Raw genomic sequence first — 23,424 nt, forward strand, 5'->3', positions numbered from 1 at the left:
TCGCACCAAGCCGGGAACCAAGCGCAGAACAAAGAGCTCCACGAACCAAGAAGAGCCAGCCGAACCGGACGACGAAGTAGAGCTCAAAACACACGTGACTCTCGCAACTGGCGCTCCTCTCTCGATGAACAACAACTAAACCAACAAGCTCGAGCCGAGCAACCAGCTCAACTCTCTTTCGATGAACCAAGCACAAAAAGTGAACCACCTCTCTTCCGAACAAAGCCAGAGCCCAAAAAGGGAACCGAGCCAAGCAGAACCCGAAGGCCTGCTGAACAAAACTGAACAAAGCATTGGATCCCTTCCTTATTCTTCTCCACCCCTCCCCCGCTCCGGCGTGACTCATCCCCCCCCCCCGTGCCCGCACAACCGTGGGTGGGAGGGAGTTGTTTACGTCACAAATCACGGGACGGGAGGGCTCCCCCTCCCCCTCGCAGAGGAGGGGGAGGGTTGGCTTCTTTTGTGTTGTGATCGCTCACTAACTATTAAATTAAATCGCAGCGCATCTAATCGATTTCTGACCATTAAACAATGGAAGGTGAGCTATCTATGGAACATGCACTTATCGACATAACTGAGCTAAAGGAACCTGTATGTTGAGTGAGATTGATTTCCAAATTCGTAACAATATGATAATAACAGCAAAACTAAAACTTTTTCAAGTTCCAAACTTATTTTACGAGTACACCCGCTCCCTATGGGAGCTGCAAAAATGGTCATGTTATTATCCCCTCTGGGGTATATAGAGTACAGTAGATCTAGGCTAGGGTCCATTAGTCCATGGGGTATGGGATAAGGCTATATTGCCTCAAGAACATCGGGTTTCCTCCATTTCCATTTCGTGTCAGACAGGAATAGCGACTGTTTAAAAAGGTAATCATACATGTTTATGGTTTGTGACATTTGTGCTTCCGGTAGGGGCACCGCACGAAAAACTATGCCCCATGGGGGTCAGATGAAGTTGCTACAACCACCATTGTGTGACCCCGAGCCCTCCGGTAAAGTTTGGTTGAGATTGGATAATTAACGGCCAAATGTATCGCGGTCAGACAGACACCAAAATGTGTATTTTAGTATGATACGAGAGGGATGAACTGGCGCTGGTCGTCGAGGTGAGCTTTTCCCAGCACGTGTTGGACATTGAAAAGCTATGGAGTTATTGGTCTCATGGTGGTTAGCTTTTCCCTGCGTGCCGGCAGCAGCACTGCCTGACCCCACATGTCACTATCCATACACTTTATAGCAGCCTTTGGTGGCCTCAAAATAGACAGTAAGGCCAACGTGTTGTAACTTAAAAACTTTTCCCAGATGCTGAAGCACCAACACCCAAAAGTTGGGGCTTTATAAGTGCTACGGTTCGGCTGTGAAAGAGTAACGTACAAACACACAGATTTCAAAGTTGGCTTCTAAAGCCAGTCACCGACTGGGCATCCTTTGTCCGACGAAGTCTATACTTGGCACACCTGAACTTCTATCGACCTACAAGGCCTTCATCTGCAGATCGATGCAATATTGCTCCACCCCCGTCCACCCCCTGCCCGAGCCTCGCATCTTGATCAGCTTGACGCCATGGAAAACAAGAAGCGAAAACTTCGATACCGCGCGGCTGGGGGCAGTAAAAGGTTAAGGATGATGAAACAATTTTGCAGTTATAAAATTTAAATGTCGACACGGTGAATTAGCATGCATGATGGGAAGAGTTGTGACGTTGGACAAATTTCTATTTATAGCCCTCAGATCAAAGGGACGTCCACGGTCATAAGTGTGACAGAAGACACAGGACAGAATAGCCAATTGTATAACAGCGCGATGTCGCCGCGCTGCAATAACCACTTCTGTCACCAAAAAAAAAAGAGGAAGAAATCACCTCCACAAAACGTTTTAAAAACACTTCTGGTGAAAAACAATGAAGAACGAGAGTTACAGCACTGCGCGTCAACAACTAACGGAACAGGAAGATTACAACTTCCTGCTCAGAAAATCAACTTCCGGCGTCACACAGAAAACAATTCAGCACAAAAAATGTCGCTCTTCCGCATTAATCTCAATCTCCGCCCACAATCCACCCGGCAATCTCCGCCCACAATCCACCCGGCAATCTCCGCCCACAATCCACCCGGCAATCTCCGCCCACAATACACCCGGCAATCTCCGCCCACAATCCACCCGGCAATTTCCGCCCACAATCCACCCGGCAATCTCCGCCCACAATCCACCCGCAATACACCCGGCAATCTCCGCCCACAATACACCCGGCAATCTCCGCCCACAATCCACCCGGCAATCTCCGCCCACAATCCACCCGGCAATCTCCGCCCACAATCCGCCCGGCAGTCCCCGCCCACAATTCACCCGGCAATCTCCGCCCACAATCCACCCGGCAATCTCCGCCCACAATACACCCGGCAATCTCCGCCCACAATCCACCCGGCAATCTCCGCCCACAATCCACCCGGCAATCTCCGCCCACAATCCACCCGGCAATCTCCGCCCACAATCCACCCGGCAATCTCCGCCCACAATCCACCCGGCAATCTCCGCCCACAATACACCCGGCAATCTCCGCCCACAATCCACCCGGCAATCTCCGCCCACAATTCACCCGGAAATCTCCGCCCACAATCCACCCGGCAATCTCCGCCGACAATCCACCCGGCAATCTCCGCCCACAATACACCCGGCAATCTCCGCCCACAATACACCCGGCAATCTCCGCCCACAATTCACCCGGCAATCTCCGCCCACAATCCACCTGGCAATCTCTGCCCACAATACACCCGGCAATCTCCGCCGACAATCCACCCCGCAATCTCCGCCCACAATACACCCGGCAATCTCCGCCCACAATTCACCCGGCAATCTGCGCCCACAATACACCCGGCAATCTCCGCCCACAATTCACCCGCCAAACTCCGCCCACAATCCACCCGGCAATCTCCCCCCACAATACACCTGGCAATCTCCGCCCACAATACACCCGGCAATCTCCGCCCACAATCCACCCGGCAATCTCCGCCCACAATCCACCCGGCAATCTCCGCCCACAATCCACCCGGCAATCTCCGCCCACAATCCACCTGGCAATCTCCGCCCACAATCCATCTGGCAATCTCCGCCCACATCACACCCAACAATAAGTGTGACAGAAGACACAGGACAGAATAGCCAATTATATAATAGCACGATGTCGCCGCGCTGTAAAAAGGCCTTCAAGATTATTTAGATCTCCCCAATGAAGCCGAGTCTATGGGTTCATCACTTCGCCATTGCAGACAGGTCGGTGGTCTCTCTGTCTTCTACCACCTCCTTTCTGATCTTGCACCCTCTGTTCTTTCCGTGCTTTGCCCCCCCCCCCCCAAGGTTTCTGCAGGGCTCACATGGTCCACCATCATCCCCCTTCAGGTGAAACTACCTAAATTCAGGATCACTGCTCACCTCCACTCATTCTTTCCTCTGTTTCCCACCTGTGGAACCAACTTCCACGTTCTCTTGAATCTAGTTCTTCCCTCCAGGTCTTCAAGACAGCTGTTCAGCACCATCTCAGATCGTTCAAAACCATGATCTATTCTTCCATCGTTAACCTATCCCTCACTCCCACACCATCCTTCCTCCTTCTAAAGTTCCAGTTTTCTCTCCTTCTGTATCCACCTTGTCCACCCCATTAACACTCTCCTGCTCCCCATACCCATTGTTTGTCCAAGTCTCCCTCATTCTTGTCCAAGCCTTCAAATCTGCTGTTGGTGTTTCCCTCTCTACTGTTCCTTTTGCGTGCGTCTCTACTGTTGCTTGTGCGTCCCGTTACGTGGAAATCCATTCAGTGTACTCGATAGCTCTTCCACGAGCCTCGACTATGTATCCAAAAATAAAAAATAAAAAAAATAGAAAACGAAGAAACACACAAACACTTCAAAATATGTATAAGATTTCAACGTTTTCAATGCACATGTACCTGAACCCCGACATAGTTTCTTCCCATGCAGGTTTGGGTACCCCACCCAAGATCGAGTTATTGAGACTGTAGGAAACCATCAAGAATATTGATGTTTTAGATGTAGCAGAAATAAATAATTAAATTATTCTCAGACCTACACAAACATAGACAGATCATTTCCTTGTGGGGTGGGGAGAGTCGGGTATCTAAAACCTTGCCCAGATTCTGAAGTACCTACACACAAAATTTGGGGCCTCCAGGTGCTACAGTTCAACTGTGAAAGAATAACGTACAAATGCACACACAAACACTTGAAAATATTTATACAGCAAGATACTTAAAGGTAACTGTGATATTCAATTTACTTTTGCAGAAATTTGAATTACTAGAAACACCTGCTGCCTTTGAGAGAATTGGCAAGTCATCTCCCTGGGTACTAACAACGCCCAAAATCGTAAATTGTCTCCCTTCCCCTTCACATTGTGGTGGGGGGGGGGGTGAGATTTCTTTTCCCTTGTGTCTATGACCTGACCCCTGGGTACTCCCAACATGTACCCAAAATTTTGTGGGAATCGGGCCAGCCCGGTTTTTTTTTTGTACGATTTTCAGATGTATGGACACAAGGTGTCTGTAGCTGAACCTGCGGAAGGATCCTTATCGGGACGAGCACACAAACACAAGAGAAGCGTATATGGAGCGTGGCAAGTACTACGTAAGTACCGCAAAGATAATGGATTGGCGCGACCAGCCTTGGTCAGGGGTGACTGGACGAGAAAGGTGAAGACGCGATTGTTGGCGCTTGGTTGGCAATTTCACAGATGCAGAGAAATTACTCTGCAGGTCTGATCATGTTCACCTTTCACACCTCTGCTGTGGTCACCACCTACAATTTTTACAGTACATAGAATCGACGACACCACCGATGACACCTGAAACCTCCTCTGCCAGACCGCCCCACACAAAATGAAACACATTATGGAAGACTACATCGCCCTGACTCCATGAAGGCAAGAGCACAACATCTTATATGTGAGGGATCTTTGGGTAGCTCCTGAGAGATCGATCGGCTATCCAGCAGGCCTGTTCGAGCATAACTGACTGGGGCTAATCAACACTACCAACAGTAACAACAACAACAACAACAACAACGTGTTATAAAATATCCTTTCTCCACACGTTTCACTTCTCATTTAACATTCTCATTGAGACTCACAGAAACATGCAATTCGTTAGTTAAATGAAAAATGCTGTCTTTTGATTAAACCAGTCAGCGTGGTGACAGTTATGCAAGGCTAGTACAAATAAAAAAGTCAAAAATAACAGCAGTAAAGGAAGAGGAAATAAATGGTGCTCACCTTCACTGAAGAAAGAACGAAGAACATTGGTCGAAATTACATTGACCTGGCTAGCATCTGCAGAAAGGGCTTTCAGAGCGAGTGGAGAGAGTGATAGACAGCCATGTGGGAGGGAAGGAAAGAGTGTGAAGCCTGAGAGGCGTCCAAGCGGTGAGAGTCGTGATGCCAAGGCCACGGAATCATCAAGCATTGGGTCGAACTCACAAGCCTGTAAAGAGCAGGCAAAGGATAAAATGATTAGATACGAAAATAAAGGATGGAGGAGGAAAAAAAAAGTCGGTAAACAATAATGAAACTAGAATGGCAATCGGTAGAGCAAATACCTCCGACAGGCCGAACAGTTTACGTTTTGTATTGCACTCATAAGCTGGATCTGCATCCAGACCCAAGCCAAAATCTAATTGACTTGTTCTTGTAAAGGCCCGGTCACACCTTGACGTTTTAGCCAGCGATGGCAACGTGTTAAAATTCATGTAAAACGCTGGCTTACGTTGAACTTTTGATGTTTTTTTTTAAAGATTCGGACGTATTCATAGCGACTTGGTCTTATGTATAACGCATTGGTAACTACACAGAACGTTTCGTTGTGTTATAGATAACTTATACCAACGAATGCTGAACCTGTTGTCGGCCTACACAACCGATGCCCAACGATAGTCTAACTTAGGCATAGCGCGTTGCACGCATCGCCGACGATGTCGTGGCGTAGCCTATTAAAAGGCTGACGCACAACGATTCAAATCATAACTGCCGTAGAAATGGAAGGGTCAAAATCGCGGTCACACCTTGGCGATCTTGCCAGCGTATGCCGACGTAACAAAAAGTGTGTCTAAAACGTTGGGGCACGTCAAATACGGTATGGGTAAGTTTGGTATGCGCGAGTAGAACGCTAAATACGCTATCATAAGTCGTAGTAAGTAGAGTACGTCAAGAAATTTTGAACATGTTCAAAATTTTACGACGTACTTGGTGTATGACACACGTTCGCATGCGATGGGGATAAGTTTTACACACGATATGTGGACGCTTACACACGTCCACAAAGGGTACTTATAAGCTACTCATAAGTCGAAACACGTTGCGGTAATGTCTTTTTTACGCGAAACTTATTTCTAACTTATGTTTGACGTGCTTTGAACCAATTCTTTACGTAGTCCCAACACACATCGACGTATGTAGACGGATTCCAATGACGTCTTCCGATCGACAAAAAAAAAAGAATGTGTTTCTAGCTTACAACTGCCATATAAAGACGTGTTCGCAGCAGTTTTGGGAATTGGTATATAAAAATGCTGCTCATAAAAGGGGAACCCAACAGTGTTTTCGAGTCCTTTTTGAGTCGATGTCCATGTCAGCAGTAACAGTATCAGTATCAGTATCAGTATTAGTATTAGTATTAGTATTAGTAGTAGTTTGTTCATGTTGGCAGTAGTAGGTGGGTGTGAGGGTGAGGGTGTGGGTTATGATGGATCGTCCTTGCGTCCGCGTGTCCACGGGAAGGTTCATAGGCTGCCACTCAACGATTTAAATGGCTGCATCTCCACTATTGAAAGTAGAAGCTTGCGCTCAACAATTGGATTTTTTTTACACTCAACGACTTTTAAACGGTACCACTCAGCTAGTTTCATTGTTTACAATGAACGATTTAAATTGCTGTCACTCGCCTTTGTTTTTTTTTTTTTGCTTTTTTTTTTTGACGCTGGGGTTTGGAAATTTGAAACGTTTCTTCTGAACGTGTTAAAACGGTCAAACTCGACTATTTTAAATAGACGCTGCCGATGGACAATTGGAATCATAGCCAAGCTAGACATCGAAGTGTGAACATCCTCGTCATGCCGAAGAAAAGTTTGAAGAATGCTGCAAATAAGTGTCCTGGCCGTGGCCGTGGACGCTGATGCAAGGACGATCCATTATACCGACGTCTTTCAGCCGATGAGTAACTTAAAAGCAACGTCTGTCGACATGTGGCAACGATCGCGTAACGTGCCAACAACAGGTTAATCATAGGTTAGAAATAAGTTTCGGTACGCTAAACATTACCTCGGCGTGTCTCAACTTATGATTAACTTACAAGTAGCATGTGTTGACGTCTGCCAACGATCGCAGACCGTGCCTACAACTTGTGGCCAGCGTAGCGGAACGTGTGAGTCATACGCCGGCATACGTCGTGAAATTTCAAGCATGAAAAAATTTGAGGACAACCGAAAAGTACGTTTAAAGCCAACGTACAACGACGTATGGCAACGTACTACGACGTATGCCAGCGTGCTCTCAATGTTATCAAAACTTACCCATAACGTATTCAACGTGTGCCAGCGTTTTAGAAAAAAAATTCAAAAATCGGCATACGTTGGCTAAAACGTCAAGGTGTGACCGGGCCTTAACCGAGCCAACTCATTTTTTTTTTGTCAACCAAGTTTTGTCAGAACTTGTCCACAACTTTCTGAAATATCATGCTATACGTCGCTTTTAGCCCCATCGAAATTGTGAAGAATCTCTTTAAAAAAAAAACAAAAAAAAACTCGTATCTGAATCGGGATCTTCACTAAAATTGAATTAATTTGTCCTTGGCACACACACAATCTGTCCACCAAATTTTGTCTGAGTTCGGCCACAACCTTTTGAGATATCGTGCTCGAAATCGTTTTGACCCTAACTCTCAATGGTGAAAAATCACTTTAAAATTATCGTATCCGGCTCATCACCAAAATCGAATCAATTCGTCCTTCTTACACACCCCAACCCGTCCACTAAGTTTCGTCAGAATCCGTCCATAACCTTTTGAGATATCCTGCTCATAGACAATCAGACAAACAGGAGTGAAAATTTAACCTCCGCCCACCTTTGGTGGTGGAGATAATAAAAACACCGTTTTATGTAGAATAAAAGTGTTCACACAATAAAATTTCTGTCATGCACATTTCAATACTACTATACTAAAACCTGGTGAATACGAGTAGCTGTTTCCGCTGACAAAGGATTACTCGAGCACGTCCATATGTTTTTTAACAACAGGTGCCCTTTATTTGGAAGCAGCTATAAATGTAAAAGGCATTTGAATGGTATATTCTGGATATACAGGGTGTGCAACTTTGAAGTTCTTGTGCAACTTTGTTTCTCTCCTACGAACATCAAAGGTTATAAAAGTTCAAACTAAATGGCATATGAAAGAATAATTAATTGTTTTGTTCATGTTGATGTTATTGCTACTGCTGTTGTTAAATACAGGAACGGTGCAAGACGGTGTATTAGGTGCCCTCGGGAGCCTTCAGCTATGCACTGTGGAAGAAAAATAATAATATTCATGTATTCTCAATTTTATTCACTTGTTGAATTGTTGCTGGTACTTTATAAATTTAATTTTTGTACTGTAGTCGATTTGGCTGTCAGTAATGTTTCCCTTTTCCCAAGAGTCTTTTGACCTACATATTGATAAAAGGAATATCTTACAATGAAAAAAGGTCTTGCTCGCTGCATCAAAACAGAGTGACCTGGCTGGTAACATTGCAAACTTTTGCCATGATTGCATCATTCTCTCCCTCTTACCCAAAGTGGCCATGTATTGCAGTTTTGAGTTCTTTTGCCTCATGCCTATATACTCATCTCGTAGTTGAATTGCCAAATGTCTCACCCTCCCATTTTTATCTTGCCAAAACGAAGTTTTTGCAAGATATGTTAGTCAGCTTGTATGTTTTTTTTTGTTTGTTTGTCTGTAATCACGTATAAATAATTCTGCAGAGCACAGTTATCATTGGAAATTTTTGTAACTTCGCATATCAGAGGCCTATAGAGGTCCCTTTCAGCACATAAAAATTTTGAAGGTCAAGGTCAAAGGTCAAGGTCACTGTCGCAAATCAGGGGAGTCGACGAAACCCTTATTTTTTGAGTAATTTTGATCGGATCGTCTTCAAACTTCATGGGAATATAGTTCATGGTCTGGCGCTCAGCTGATTAATTTTTGGTGGCGATTGGCCTTGACCTTCATAGTTAGTGCCGAAGGTCAAACATATTTGACCCCAAGGTCAAATTTTCAAGTTTTAGGAACCATATCGTGTAGTACCTCAAATTGAACACCTCGATGAGTGCTTTCTAGATATGTCAAGCTTGAGACATTATGACGTCATTTGGTGACGTTATGAGGCAAACGCATATTTTTCATGGTTACTCTGTAGAACGATTCTCATCGGAATCTCTCGTAGGCAGATATTCCTCAAGGAGTCGCTCCTGGTGGATAGCAGCTCTGTTCACCTCAGTGTGACCTTTAAGAAGTCACACGTGGTCACCTTTTGGCAAGATACGGGTCACCCTGTGGGTGACATTGGTTTATTTGGATGTCAATTGTGTACAAGAGGGATTACTTCATGATTCTGTTTCAGTGAAGTTCATTCAAATGATTCAGTTAATCATTGAATGTTCTTCCTTCGTATATACGAAATTAAACATTCTCCTTTGGTATGCTGATCGATCGATCGTGTGGAAATTGAGTTCATTTCCACCACAGCACTATCTGTTCCCCTAATTACCTTTTGAAAAGGAATATTGTGCATTAATATGAATATGACTTCTACATTTGTAAAGTAGAGGAACCAGGAGTTAATTAAGATTAGAGAGACCCAAAGTAGGTGGGAGAAGAGATTGATCAGGTTTGGAGATTGATTAAGTTAGGGCAGAATAGGGTGAAGCCGGTTGTCTTGCTTGCTTGCTTGCTTGCTTGCCCCTCCCTGCATCACCTACCTGATGGCCTGTGACGGCCTTGTCAGCCTCTACTACCATCACCTGTCTGCTTTACCTGCCATGGCCACTGGCCTGTGTGCCATCTGTTTTGTGTCATGACTGCCAAAGCCAGCCAGGTGGTTGAAAAGCCAGCCATGCCCATTCTGCCCACAGAACTCCACAACGTGAGCCTGGATGCTTCCAATATTAGAATGAATAAAATAAAAATGCCTCCATCATGAGCTATTATTTGTACAGAGGCCCCAACACTTACATCTGTAATCTCCTCTACAGATGTCGGTGACGTATGTCAGTCACGGATATCAGTCGATGTAGACTTTCCATTTCCCGTTGCTGATGGCTGCTTGTTTACTGATATAATTTCATGAATATAATTCCATTTTTTGCCACACCACAAAATTTTCCACGCTTGGTGACTGCCAAGTTTGCCAAATGGTCTCACCAGCCCTGGTTAAATCTACAATTCCCCTGGGCTTCTGGGCGTGTTTATATTTTCTGGTGAGGCAACTTCTACAGTGGTAGATTGGTGGTAGAAACCACCACAATTATTGCATTTGGTTCCTGAACTCCGACAAATCAATCATTAACATATCACATTGCACCAGCAAGACTATGCTCCGTACCACTACGCTTGGAATGTGGGACGGTTCTTCAATGAGGTCTTTCCAGACAAGTGGATCGCTGGATGTGGACCTTGGCTACCTCGTTCACCTGACCAGTCACCATTGGACTACATTTCATGAAGCTATGTAAAACTGTAGTTTCCTCAACAACACCACATTATTTGGATGAACTTAGGGCTATGATCACAAATTCAATTGATGAAATTACTCAAAGGCAACTTGAGAATGTTTTCAAAAATACACCCGAGCGGGTTTGACGGTCAGTTTGGATACAAAACTTGATGCAACCGAGTGTTGATCAACCTTAGCGACTAAGGAAAGTGAAAACAGAATTCAAATTGAATTTAAAATAAACGCGTGAGGCCGATCGAAGCAAAAATCTCCATATTCTAGGAATCATTCCCAACATCATTATACAATTTTCAAACCCACGTTTTTATGGCCGTGAAATAAATAATTATAATCTAAGTGTGTGCATTTAATGGCTGTATCCAGGACAGAGCTGGATCCCAACTAAAAATGACCCTCGGGCCACCGAGAAGCTCAATCACTCGCTGCCTGCACGTCTGCGCGGCATCACGTGACCAGCCAGCTCGCCGTCGGATGCAATGCCCGAATAAAATCTTAAAACGTCCGTTTTTCACCGGAATTCTTTCACATACTTGTGGAGCACATCGCCAAACCATCAAAAATATAAACATTAATCTCACAGACACTACGGATAAGCAGTCCGTCAGGAGGACAGTTTACGAGGTGAAGCAGTGAACGGAAAACATGTGGTGTCCCTTCCAGTCTCAGAGTTATTTTAATTAAATATATTTTCCTCATGAAGTGTGTTTCTGACCAGATTTGCAAGAAAGTTATCTTCATTAAACGTGTAGCTATACAAGAAGGTCCCAAAAGTGAAAACAGAAATCAACTAGAACTTAAGACAGCCTCGTTATATGGCATGGAAATGGATAGAAGCCCATGAAAGCTACCCCTCGCTGCAATGTATTCCACACAGACCGAGGATATAAACATTCAATTTTCACAAAACTTGATGCAACCGAGTGTTAATCAACCTTCGTGACTATTAAAAGTAAAAACAGAATTTAATTGAACTTAAAATAACCACGCGAAGCCGTGTTGAAATCAGCGGACCTCGTGTTGCCCAATAAACAGGGCCAGAAGACAGAGGTAATGAGAAACTAATTTGGTCGAATGAAATCTTCTTAATAATCCCCATGAAACCAATTATGCATTATAGCCGTCCAATGCTTCCTTATAGGCCATTCGACCAATCGGTCATTTTGCACTTGATGACCCTGTAACCTTGACCCTGAGGAGAAAATGAGAAAAAGGGCTCAGACAATCTATAGAGAGCAACTAGTATTATCATTGTGTCAAGTTCGAACTCAATCGGCCGAGACGTCTAGGAAGAGATAAAAAAAAAAAATTGACGGACGGACGGACAGACAGACCTGAGGACATCGAAAGGTTATATTCAGTCAGCGAGCTGACCTAATAATGTGGAAAATCGGATTGAACGATGCATTATGAAAGATAGCAGTTATGTTGAAGCCTAAAATTTTGAACTGTATCGAGTAAAAAGTTTATGAATTATGCTTTCATGCACCATTTACAGGCTGTTTCTATCATGTGTATATAAAAGTTATAAAAGTTCAAAGTTGCATAAGCACTTTATGGACACCCTGTATTGGTTGTTTCTACTTTTATGGGGGAGTGGGTAGGAACATGTTACAATGTCGTGAGTTTTTTTTTTTTAATAAGCATTCGTAAAATGAGGCAACAAAACTTAAAAGGGAAGCTAATTTCAAATATAAGCTAGAAAACAGAATTTGACACGATTGTGTCGAAGGATATATCTCTGCCAGTATGATATGTGAACCCACTGTTCCGTTTGATATCAATTAAAGGTCACGAGAGAGCGAGAGAGCGAGAGAGCGAGAGAGCGAGAGAGCGAGAGAGCGAGAGAGCGAGAGAGCGAGAGAGCGAGAGAGCGAGAGAGCGAGAGAGCGAGAGAGCGAGAGAGCGAGAGAGAGAGAGAGAGAGAGAGAGAGAGAGAGAGAGAGAGAGAGAGAGAGAGAGAGAGAGAGAGAGAGAGAGCCAACATCAGATGATGCCAACTCAAGTTATGGTCTGCAAAATTATTCTCAAAAGCACACGACCATTTGCTTGTTGAACCCCAAAATCGAATTGGTTCATCTTTGTATTAGAGCCCATACCTGTGCCCATAATTGGTTGAAATCACTTTAGAGGTTCACAAGGTATTGTGGTAACAAAAACCGATAACAGATGGACAACCAGAAAATATAATGTATCCTGTTTTAAACTGTCGAGGTATTTGAAATGGACTTGTTGGGTATTTATTTCTTTTTTTCCCTCTGTTTTTGAAAATGTCCATATGGATGACCTGTACATCAAAATCAGTCTAAATATTGCATTGAATATCATCATCTTTACCTTTTCTGATATGCTCCTACTTTTCCACAAAAGTGGAATATTTAGAATGGACCCACGATATTCAAATTCATATTATAGTAATAAGAATAATCATAATAATAATAATAACAATAACAAGTGGTGCTCGGCACAACACATCCCACCCATTTATTTATTTTTAATGGATAATTTGTAATTTTGACCAATGACCATGACCCCCAAAACATCGGACCCTACCGATCTTCACAAATATGCATTTTTCACTGTAGGAATGGTAGGATTATAAGTGACAAATCGAATAAGGTTCACTATAAGCTTAGTTTGAAAAAAATCAGATCATTTTTTACGAAGTTATGAGCGAAAAACGATTTTGATCTTTTGGCGACCTTGACCTTTGATCCAATTGGACCCAAAAGTTAATGGGGTCGTCCAAGGTTCATTGCCCACCTGTGGATTAAATTTGATAGTGTTTGCTAAAGCCGTTTTGCCGTAAAGTTGCTAACAGACAGACAGACAAACAAACAAACAGACAAACAAACCGGACGATTACAATATCCCGCTCCCTCCCTCCGGGGGGCGGGATAATAATAATACCATTCCTTTCACGCTGTAAAGGCGCATAGGGCCAGCCACTTTAACCGCAAAGCCAACACCAGGCTTTAAACTCATTTACGTGTTTTAAATTATACCTTACTGTATGCATGTTGGGTATTTGTTCTTCTTGTCTGTTCACCAACATCATTTCACTTTTTTTTTTCTTAATTGTGAAACCAAAATATTGGGGTATCACTTCATTCTTTAATATTAATGCAGTAAATATTTATATCATGTCTGCCAAAAAAGAAGCCCTCAAGTCATTCAATTTTAATTAATACTAAGTCGATGATGAGTCAACTCTTATAACTCATCTGACAGATGTTCAACATTCATTTCATTTTTAGCTTGACTTTTGATCGAAACGTATCATGCTGAAAAGGGGAAAATAAACCTACTACGACTGAAAAACAAAGCCTGACTATTGCTGTGTGGGAGAAAATAATTATATTAATGTACTCTCAATTATAATTGTTGCTGGTGTTTTATCAATTTAATTTTTATGCTACAAGTCAAATTGGATGTCAGTTATGCTTCCTTTAAGCCAAGAGTGTTTTGACCTAAATGTTGATAAAAGGAATGTCTTGCAATGGAACAAAGTGACCTGGTTGATAACGCTGAAACTTTTGCCATGATTACGTCATTCGCTTTTCACCTAGAAGACACGTATTGCAATTGGAGTTATTTTGCCTAAGGCTCATCAACCCCACTCCACTCCCACAAAAGCATATAAATGCCAGGAAATGTAATCTTGGTTTAGTGCAAATCATTGTGGATGCTTACATCTAAATGTTTTGAACTCCATAGTACTATGTTAATAAAATTATCTGATGTAATGTACTTTCCGTTGTGGACAGTGAATTAATTGTGGCTTTCATTTGAGTAACAGGATTTACATCGAGTCGGTTAAAACGTTAACTACAAAATTCTACAACAGCTGAAATTAATGGCTGACTTGGACTACCAATAGAACACAAAGAGACAGACAAAAAGCAGGTATACATACCAGGATGTAAGTTGGGGGCAACCCAGAAAGATCCTTGTCTGACAGCAGCAGTGGAGACACAAGGGGGTCATTAGTGAGAGGAGGACAAGGAATGAACTCCTGCTGTTTTTCTTCATCATCATTATCATCAAGTTTGCCTTGGCTTTCTTCATCAGTCTTCTGCATAATTCTTTCAACTCTCACACCCTTTCTGTCTTCTTTGTTTCTCTCTTTGGCCTTACTTTTCATGTCATTTTGATATTCTCCATCCTGCTCTTCTTGCTTATTTTGCTTCCCTCTTGCAATTTTTTGAAGGGGAGTAAAGCCACGAGGAAAGATAGAGAAAGCTGGACTTTTATTTTCCTTCAAGCCCTTAATGAACTTGCATGGATCACTGTGTTCTTTTTCACAGATACTGGACAACAGTGATTTGTCATTTGAATGTCCCTCAGATGATTCTTCAGTTGTCCCCAGGCCACCTTCAAAGATCTCCTCCCAGGACATCACCTGCTCCTGACCTGACATCTCAGTGTTTGACTCGTTTTCTTTCTCGTCCTCCTCCACTTCCTCCACTTCCTCCACTTCACCCACTTCACCCACAAAAAATATGGGAGTTGCCTTTTCATTTATGGAGGACTCATTTACAGGTCTATCCTTGACATCATCTGCTGCCAATGACAAATGCTCAGGCACCTGATCATACCGGAAAGTCTCGCTTGGTTGGCCATAAGGGTCTATATCTATTCCGGGAACAACTGGATGAATAAGTTGTGTAAAGAAACAACTCCAGCTCTGATTGGATGATGCAGACAGATGTGCAGGACTGGACGAAGGTAGAGCCGACTGAGAGCGAGAAACTGTAGGCAAAACAAAGGAAAAAACAAAAAGTAATTAAAAAGTTCAAAGCAAATTTCATGACCAGATATACATTGTGATGGATAACAAAGTAGGAGCACCATTCTATAATGAGACACTACTTTGCTGGAAAGATAGCTGTACAAGGAACAAGGAAATCCAACACAGTTGGAGGCCATTCAGCCCATCATGCCTGTGTGAATACCACACCAACCCATCCACAAGATCCAAGGAAGAAAATGCCCAAAAATGTTTTTAATTAATGAAATTTAAAAAAAGAAAATTTTGTTTTTTAAAGTTTTTTGGTATTTTTATTTTTTTAAGTTTTTTTTCTAATTTATTTTATTTTATTTTCCTTTTCTTTCCCTCGGGGAGGGGGCATGGGCTTGGTTAAAAACACACATCAACCACACAACCCCCCTTAACAAGACCCCCACCAACAGCACTCCGTACACAATCACCCATCAATACTCAAACTACCTAAAAGTCTTATCAACATCCCCATATCCCCTTATCTCCATAACTTCTAGGTACCGAACTAATTCTACTTTAAACTTATCTTCTTTTTTTGCTGCCACTACCTTTCCAGGAAGACCATTCCATGCATTAACTACTCTCTGAGTGAAAGTCCCCTGCCCTACGCTGAACCCTCTCTATGGCATCTTTGTCCTTTCGGAACTGTGGTGACCAAAACTGTACACAATATTCTAGATGTGGCCTCAATAAATTCCTGTACAATATTAACACCACCTCTTTTGATTTATAATTGAGCCCCTCCGAATACAACCAAAAAAAACGATTTGCTTTACCTAAAGCTGACGAGCACTGTACTGATTTGCTTAACCTATAGCTGACTGGCACTGTGCTATCTCCTTACCTCCCGTATCTATTACCACCCCCAGATCCTTCGCCTGTGGGACACGCTCCAAAATTACCCCTTGCATCCTATAATCTCTATTTTCATTGTTCCTCCCATCCCCAACACCTTACACTTGTTCAGGTTAAAATACATCTGCCAATCTTTTGCCCAATCTATACAAGTATCAATACTTTCCTGTATCTGATCACCACCCCCTCTGCTATCCACCTCACCTCCAAGCCTTGTGTCATCCACAAATTTGGAAAGCTTACTCTTTACCCCATTATCCAAATCGTTGATGTAAATAATGAATAGTAATGGTCCGAGTACTGATCCCTGAGGTACCCCGCTACTTACATCCCCCCAGCAAGACATCCTCCCACTCACAGCCACTCTTTGCTTCCTCCACCAAAGCCAGTTTGCAAACCAATTAGCTACCTGACGAGCCACTCCACAAGCCCTCACTTTGGCTAACAACCTCCGATGTGGTACCTTATCAAATGCCTTCTTAAAGTCGAGATATACGATGCCCACTGCCTTTCCCTCGTCCACCCAATCAGACACTGCTTTATAGAACCCAAAAAGATTTCTTAAATAGGAACTACCTTTGGTAAACCCATGCTGACTACCTTTTATTAGTTTGCATTTCTTTAAATGGTTCCTCATCCGGTCCTTAATTAATGTCTCCAACGCCTTCTACACAACTGAAGTCAACCTAACAGGTCTTTTGTTTCCCCATTATTCTCTGGATCCTTTCTTAAATAATGGTGTTACATTTGCAACTCACCAATCCTCCGGTACCTGTCCTGATTCCAGTGAGCTATTGAAAATATCTGTTAACATCTTGCTTACCTGCTCAGCCACCTCCATCAATACTCTCGGTTGCATATTATCTGGACCCTTATCTTCTCTTAGATTACCTTGCTGTTCCTTTACTTCCTCCACTCCAACCTGGATCTTCTGTAAAAGCCCTTCCTCACCACCCTGATAGACACTCTCAGCTATTGGCAATTCTCCAGACTGTTCTTGTGTAAAAGTTGAAGCAAAATACCTGTTTAATAAGCCTGCCATCTCACTTTCATCACTAACCACTCTCCTGGTGTTATTCCTCAATGGACCCACACTGGTCCGAACCTGTTCATTTCCCCTGATATAGTTAAAGAAAGCCTTGCTATTATGTTTAATATTCTTAGCCATGCCCTTCTCATACTCTCTTTTGGCTTGTCAAGTTATTTTCTTAACTTGCCTCCGTTTACTCCGATAGTGATATAAATATAACTCCAGTCCTGATGTTTTAAACCTAACAAATGCCTTCTGCTTCTCCTTAATAGAGTTCCTAATCTCACTGCTCAACCACCCTGGTCTCTTTCTACTTCTAGTTTTACACCTCATTGGAATGTACTGACTCTTCACGCTACACATTTGGTCCTTAAAGGTTTCCCATTTTTCTGATGCTGATTGTCCTGTTGTTAGAGTCTCCCAATCTACATCACCCAATTCTCTCCTCGTACCCTCAAAGTTTGCCTTCCTGAAATCTAATAGCCTCACCCAACTATCCTGAACTCTAATCCTTAACAGAATGTTTTCACACACAATGTTGTGGTCACTTGCTCCGAAATGCTCCCCAACCTCCACCTCCTCCACCATATTGGGATCGTTACTTTAAAGGAGGTCTAACACAGCACTCCCCCTGGTGGGCTTATCTACAAACTGCGTTAAAAAGCAATCTTGGAATAAAACTAGGAAATCCTCATCTGCTCTGTCCTTTCCTTGTTCCAGGACCCAATCTATCCCTGGCAAGTTAAAATTCCCCATAATCAATAATCTTCCCTTACCACATGTCCTTTTAAATTCTTCATGTACTCCTCCTTCCTCCTCTTCCTTCACACTCAGAACCTTATAAAAGTATCCTACCAGTATCTTACTGTTTTTACAATCTCTAATCTCGACCCATACAGAATCCTCAACATTTATTCCATCCTTAATATCACCCCTTTCTCTTGATGCAATGCTGTCCTTTACCCAGACTTCTACTCCTCCTCCTATTCTCTCCTTCCTATCACACTGATACACATTGTAGCCTTTTAATCCTGTCCTCCAGTTACTCTCCTCCTTAAACCATGTCTCACTCACTGCAACTATATCGTACTTCTTGCTATCTACTTTGGCTTCAAGATCTTCCATCTTATTATTTAAACTTCTGGCATTGGTGTAGAAAATATTTAACTTTTCCCTTCCTGAAATTCTATTTTCTTGACTGACCTTACTCATCACAATTACATCATCCGTTCCTTCCTTAATAGCTTCCCCACCCTCCGTTGACCTAAAAAAGCCTGAATTATTTCCTCAATTCCCACTGCAAACCTTGCCACCCTCTTTCCATTTAACATACAGCCATCATTCCGGAAACACTCCCTTTGTCCCTGAAATGATTCCCACTGCTTCCTAAATGTAAAACCTTCCTCCCTACACCATTCTTCCAGCCATTGGTTGACATCTATTGCTCTGTTCATAATTTCTATATCATTTCCTAATCTTGGGAGAATCCAAGAAAACACAACCTCACAACCCTTTGCTTTCAGCCACCGACCCAATATCCTGTATCTATTTTTCAAAACCTCGGAGTAAACATTCCCGACATCATTCGAACTGAGGTGTACCACAACCAACTTCTTCCTGCCATGACCCGATACAATATCGTTTGCCCTTCCTTCAATGTCCCTAACTCCTGCTTCAAAACTACACAGAATTCTGTCTACGATCCTTCCTGCAGAATGAAGAATCTACATATTTAATTATCTCATCACCCACAAAAACTGTCTTCCATACCTCATGTCTACCAATTTCTATTTCGGCACCTACACCACTGCCTGCACCTGCAGCACCTCCGCCACTGCCCACCCCCGCCACTGCCCGCCCCCGCTGCACCGTTGCCACTGCCCACCCCCACTGCACCGTCGCCACTGCCTGCGCACGTTGCACAGTCACCACTTCAAATATCCTCAGCAACCTCACTCCACAACCGTAACCAACTATTATCTAGAAATTTCTCACATTCTGCTACTTGCTGCATATTATCGATGCGTTCCTTCAACCCAGTAATTAACATCCTCAAGTGGACGATTTCCTCACACTTCCTACAACAACAAGAACCCTCTGCTTCCCCCATTGTTGATGTGACCCACATTGAGCAACTGTTACATTTTACATCCTCCTCTTCGTTTCTCCTTCAGTCTCTATTTATAACCTTCTTCACCCCCATACAGTAAGTCGTCGACTTACGACCGCAATCGGCTACGACTGACCAGCCGTAAGTCGATTTGGTCGTAAGTCGGCCAACCTTTATTTTTACCTTATTTATAGTGTATACACGCTAGCACTGCCGGGCGCTGGGGCAGAAACTGTCGTACGCCCAGCTGGGCAACACTCGCGCTGCCAGACGCGGAGCAGTCGTGGCCAGACATACAGTACATATCGCGGTCGCGGGCGTGGTCGTAAGTCGCATAGGTCGTAAGTCGGCGACTTACTGTACTCCCAAGGCCCCAACTGACTTCACGCTAAACTTATCACGAGGCCTCGCCCTGCTTCTTTCAATAAACTAACTCAACTACCCGCTAAAACTGTTATGAACACGAAAAAAATAAGTACAGTTCCACATCCCCTGACACAAATCTCAATAACAAAATATGCAAAACGCTTTAGGACTGGAAACTTAGCTTTAGAAGGACTGGAAGGAGAGCTCGCCACCCAATCGTCCACATGCGCCGATCCCTGAAGTGGAAGTCTCCTATTTTTATACATTAGATTAGAATTCACCCCCTCTTTTTGTTTTGCACATGGAATGGTGTTGGCAAGGCATTGGCAGGCATTTAATGCAGGCATATGCTGATCCCTCCCTTACATTCATATATATATTTTTTATTTTATTAGGGTACCCAGTCTGATAGACTGGGTAACCTATTGTTTTTCATCTGTTTATTTATTTTTCTTTTTCTGCCGCCAATTTGTGGGCTTTTTCACTTTAATAATCATTTTCTCAGGAACGGTAAGTCCGATCGACACGAAATTTTCACCAGAGGATGTATCTTTTTTGATAGCATATTTAATTGATAATTATGACGTCATAGGTCACGTGGTACAGGCGCCATATTGAAATAACCAATAAACTTTGGACCTCTGTATCTCTGAAACTGTGCAATGGAAAAGATTTTCGCTTCATACATTGTAATGAACTCCCCATGGGGAAGATGGGTGATTTTTCATGACGTGATCAGTGAAGCAGTATCCCGGTGAAAATTCGTCAAGTAGAACGCTGCATGGGAAAAATCTGAAATTTCTTGAGCGTCATATACACAATTCACCATAGAAAAAAATTATTGTGACGTCATAGGTGACTTGGTTCGGCAGCCATCTTGTTTTGAATTTTTTTTATCTTCTCCAGAACGGCTGGACAGATTGATGCAAAACTTTACACACACATTCCGCATGACATCCTTTCACAAGTTTGTTAATTTCTTATTGATAGGTCACATGGTTTGGCAGCCATATTGAATTGACCTTAAAACCTTCAAACATCTTCTACAGAACCGCTGGTTAGATCAAGGGGAAACTTCACAAGTCTATTCTGCACGCATAGGGGATATAAGTTTGTTAATGAATAACATTGATAGGTCACATGGTTTGGCAGCCATGTTGGATTAAAAAAATATATTAAATAATATTTTCTCTGGAACTGCTTAATCTATCGAAGTGAAAATTTGCAACTATCATCTTCCATCATGTCTACATACATGGTAAAAATTATGACCTCACAAGTCACATGGTTTGGCAGCCATCTTGAATAGAAAAACGCACCTATCCGATAAACACGAAACTTCACACACATGTTCCACTATACGATTGGAAGCAGAATGTAAATTTATGATGTCAAAGGTCACATGGTTCATCAGCCATCTGAGATTGAAAATTAATAAATTTAAGAAATCTTCTTCTCCAGAACAGCTGGACAGATAGATTGAGGCAAAAATTCACATACACTTTCCCCAAGACATCCTTTCACAAGTTTGTTAATTTCTAATTGATAGGTCGCATGATTTGGTGGCCATATTGAATTTACCCTAAAACCTTCAAACATCTTCTCCAGAACGACTGGTCAGATCAAGGGGAAACTTCACATGAGTGGAGAATATAAGTTTGTTAATTTCTAATTGATTGGTCACATGGTTTGGCAGCCATGTTGGATTCAAGAATTATATTAAATAATGTTTTCTCTGGAACCACATAACCTATCGAAGCGAAACTTGGCAACTATAATCCACCCCCATGCCTGCATATACCATAAAAATTCTGATGTCACGAATCACATGGTTTGGAGGCCATCTTGGATGGAAAAACGCATCTTGTCCGATCAACACGAAACCTAACAAGCATAATCCACTTCCCCATTAGATGGAGAATTTAAATTTATGTTGTAATATGTCAGATGGTACGGCAGCCATATTGGATTGAAAATAAATAACTGTAAAAGTCTCCTTCTCTGAAACGGCTGAACAGATCGAGGTGAAACTCCACATGTATGACCGCCTCTCCATGACGAACAAAAAAATCCCCCCCCCCCCTTTTGATGTACAACACATCATTTGACAGCCATATTGGATTGAAGAGAAAATATTAATTAATGTTTACGCTGGAACTGCTGCATCAATAAATGTGAAACTTCAGTTTTATGATGGAACAGTCATGGGGAATGAAGGGTTTAAATTTCAACTCGATCAAAAATTTGAATTTTAAATTTTTTTAAAAAAAAGTTTGAATTCAAAAAGGGCTGACTGCACTGAAGGTCATTTCAACGTACATGGTTTGGCAACAATGTTGGATTGAAGAGGAAATATTAAATAATATTTACTCTGGAACCGGTGTCAATATATGTGAAACTTCAAAATTATTATCTAGCCGACATGGGAAACATCGGTTTAAAATTTCAAGCCTGATCGGCCACACTGTTTGGCAGCCGGAATTATTTAATTATTTGAATCTGAGAACTTTTAGATTTGTTTTTTCCAGAAGGCTCATTTGGCTGCACCTGCATGCGTTTGAGCGTACAGGAATAGCAATTCAATTGATACTGACAATGTCCCCAGGAAAAAGGGCTGACTGCATACGTAATAACTGGATTGAACACTTTGTGCACCCGGTTCGTAACTCGTCTGTTCCGCGCTGTCTCGAAGCAGGGCTGTATTTGTATCACTATTAAATAATGTTTTCTCTGGAACCACATCTCCTGTCGAAGGGAAACTTTGCGACTATCATTTAAGTCTCATGTTGTATCAAAGGCGGACGTCTGGGTACCCTGTCATCACTGCCAGCAGTTATTAAGTGGCAGTTCTAGTTATTATTATCCTTCTCTGTCTCTGTCTCTCTCTCTCCCTATACAGGTAAGTACACAAACTTTTATTTAATACAGACTGTCGTTTGACACGATCTCTTCCTTCACGCACTTCAGGAAATCAAGACATTAAGTACAGTTGCACAACCTCAACCTCCCCTGCTCTAAAGGAGATCCCTCATACCGCAACACTCAACCATTAACCCCATTTCGGATGATTTCAGTGTCATTCGACAAGCCAACTCAAACCAGACCAGACCACGCTTGTGACCAACGGTTGCTTAGCCAATTTAGATTGGTCGTGAGTGCCTATCGGAGCATCACACAATTTATTCCACGGTCACAAGTAACAAGTATTGTCACAACAGGCCTGGGAACTTGCTTGGGGCTGTGGACTTAGCTGGCAGCTGTAGTCATTTTGACATAACTCGCAGGGCTTGAACCGGATAATCGCAATGGACTGAGGCTGTAACAATACTGTATTATATTGAAAAAGGTTGCTGCATTATCTTATATGAAATATAAATTTGATCATAGAAATGATAATATCAATAATAATAAGAAGAATGTTTTGGTACAATGTTTCCTTTTGGGAGTTGACTGGCAGAAGTATAATGAGAATTTTTCAGCAGTTACAGACCATAAACATTTCATTACA

The 23,424-nt window shown here is 42.6% G+C and overlaps 1 protein-coding gene across 4 annotated transcripts in view; it reads right to left on the minus strand.

The window, feature by feature from the left end:
• The window catches only part of LIPE (lipase E, hormone sensitive type), a 172,296-nt gene that overhangs the window by 20,072 nt on the left and 128,800 nt on the right, over nucleotides 1-23,424 (minus strand). For all 4 annotated transcript variants that reach the window (XM_085851949.1, XM_085851945.1, XM_085851947.1 and 1 more), the window contains 2 exons: nucleotides 14,689-15,524; nucleotides 5,287-5,494 (listed from right to left, as the gene is read on the minus strand). In XM_085851949.1, coding sequence (XP_085708075.1) covers nucleotides 5,287-5,494; nucleotides 14,689-15,524 — 1,044 coding nt within the window. The remainder of the gene's footprint in view (nucleotides 1-5,286; nucleotides 5,495-14,688; nucleotides 15,525-23,424) is intronic.

Source organism: Eptatretus burgeri, chromosome 13, assembly GCF_056783735.1.
Source record: "Eptatretus burgeri isolate ZD-2024b chromosome 13, Ebu_testis_v1, whole genome shotgun sequence".
Lineage (NCBI taxonomy): Eukaryota > Metazoa > Chordata > Myxini > Myxiniformes > Myxinidae > Eptatretus > Eptatretus burgeri.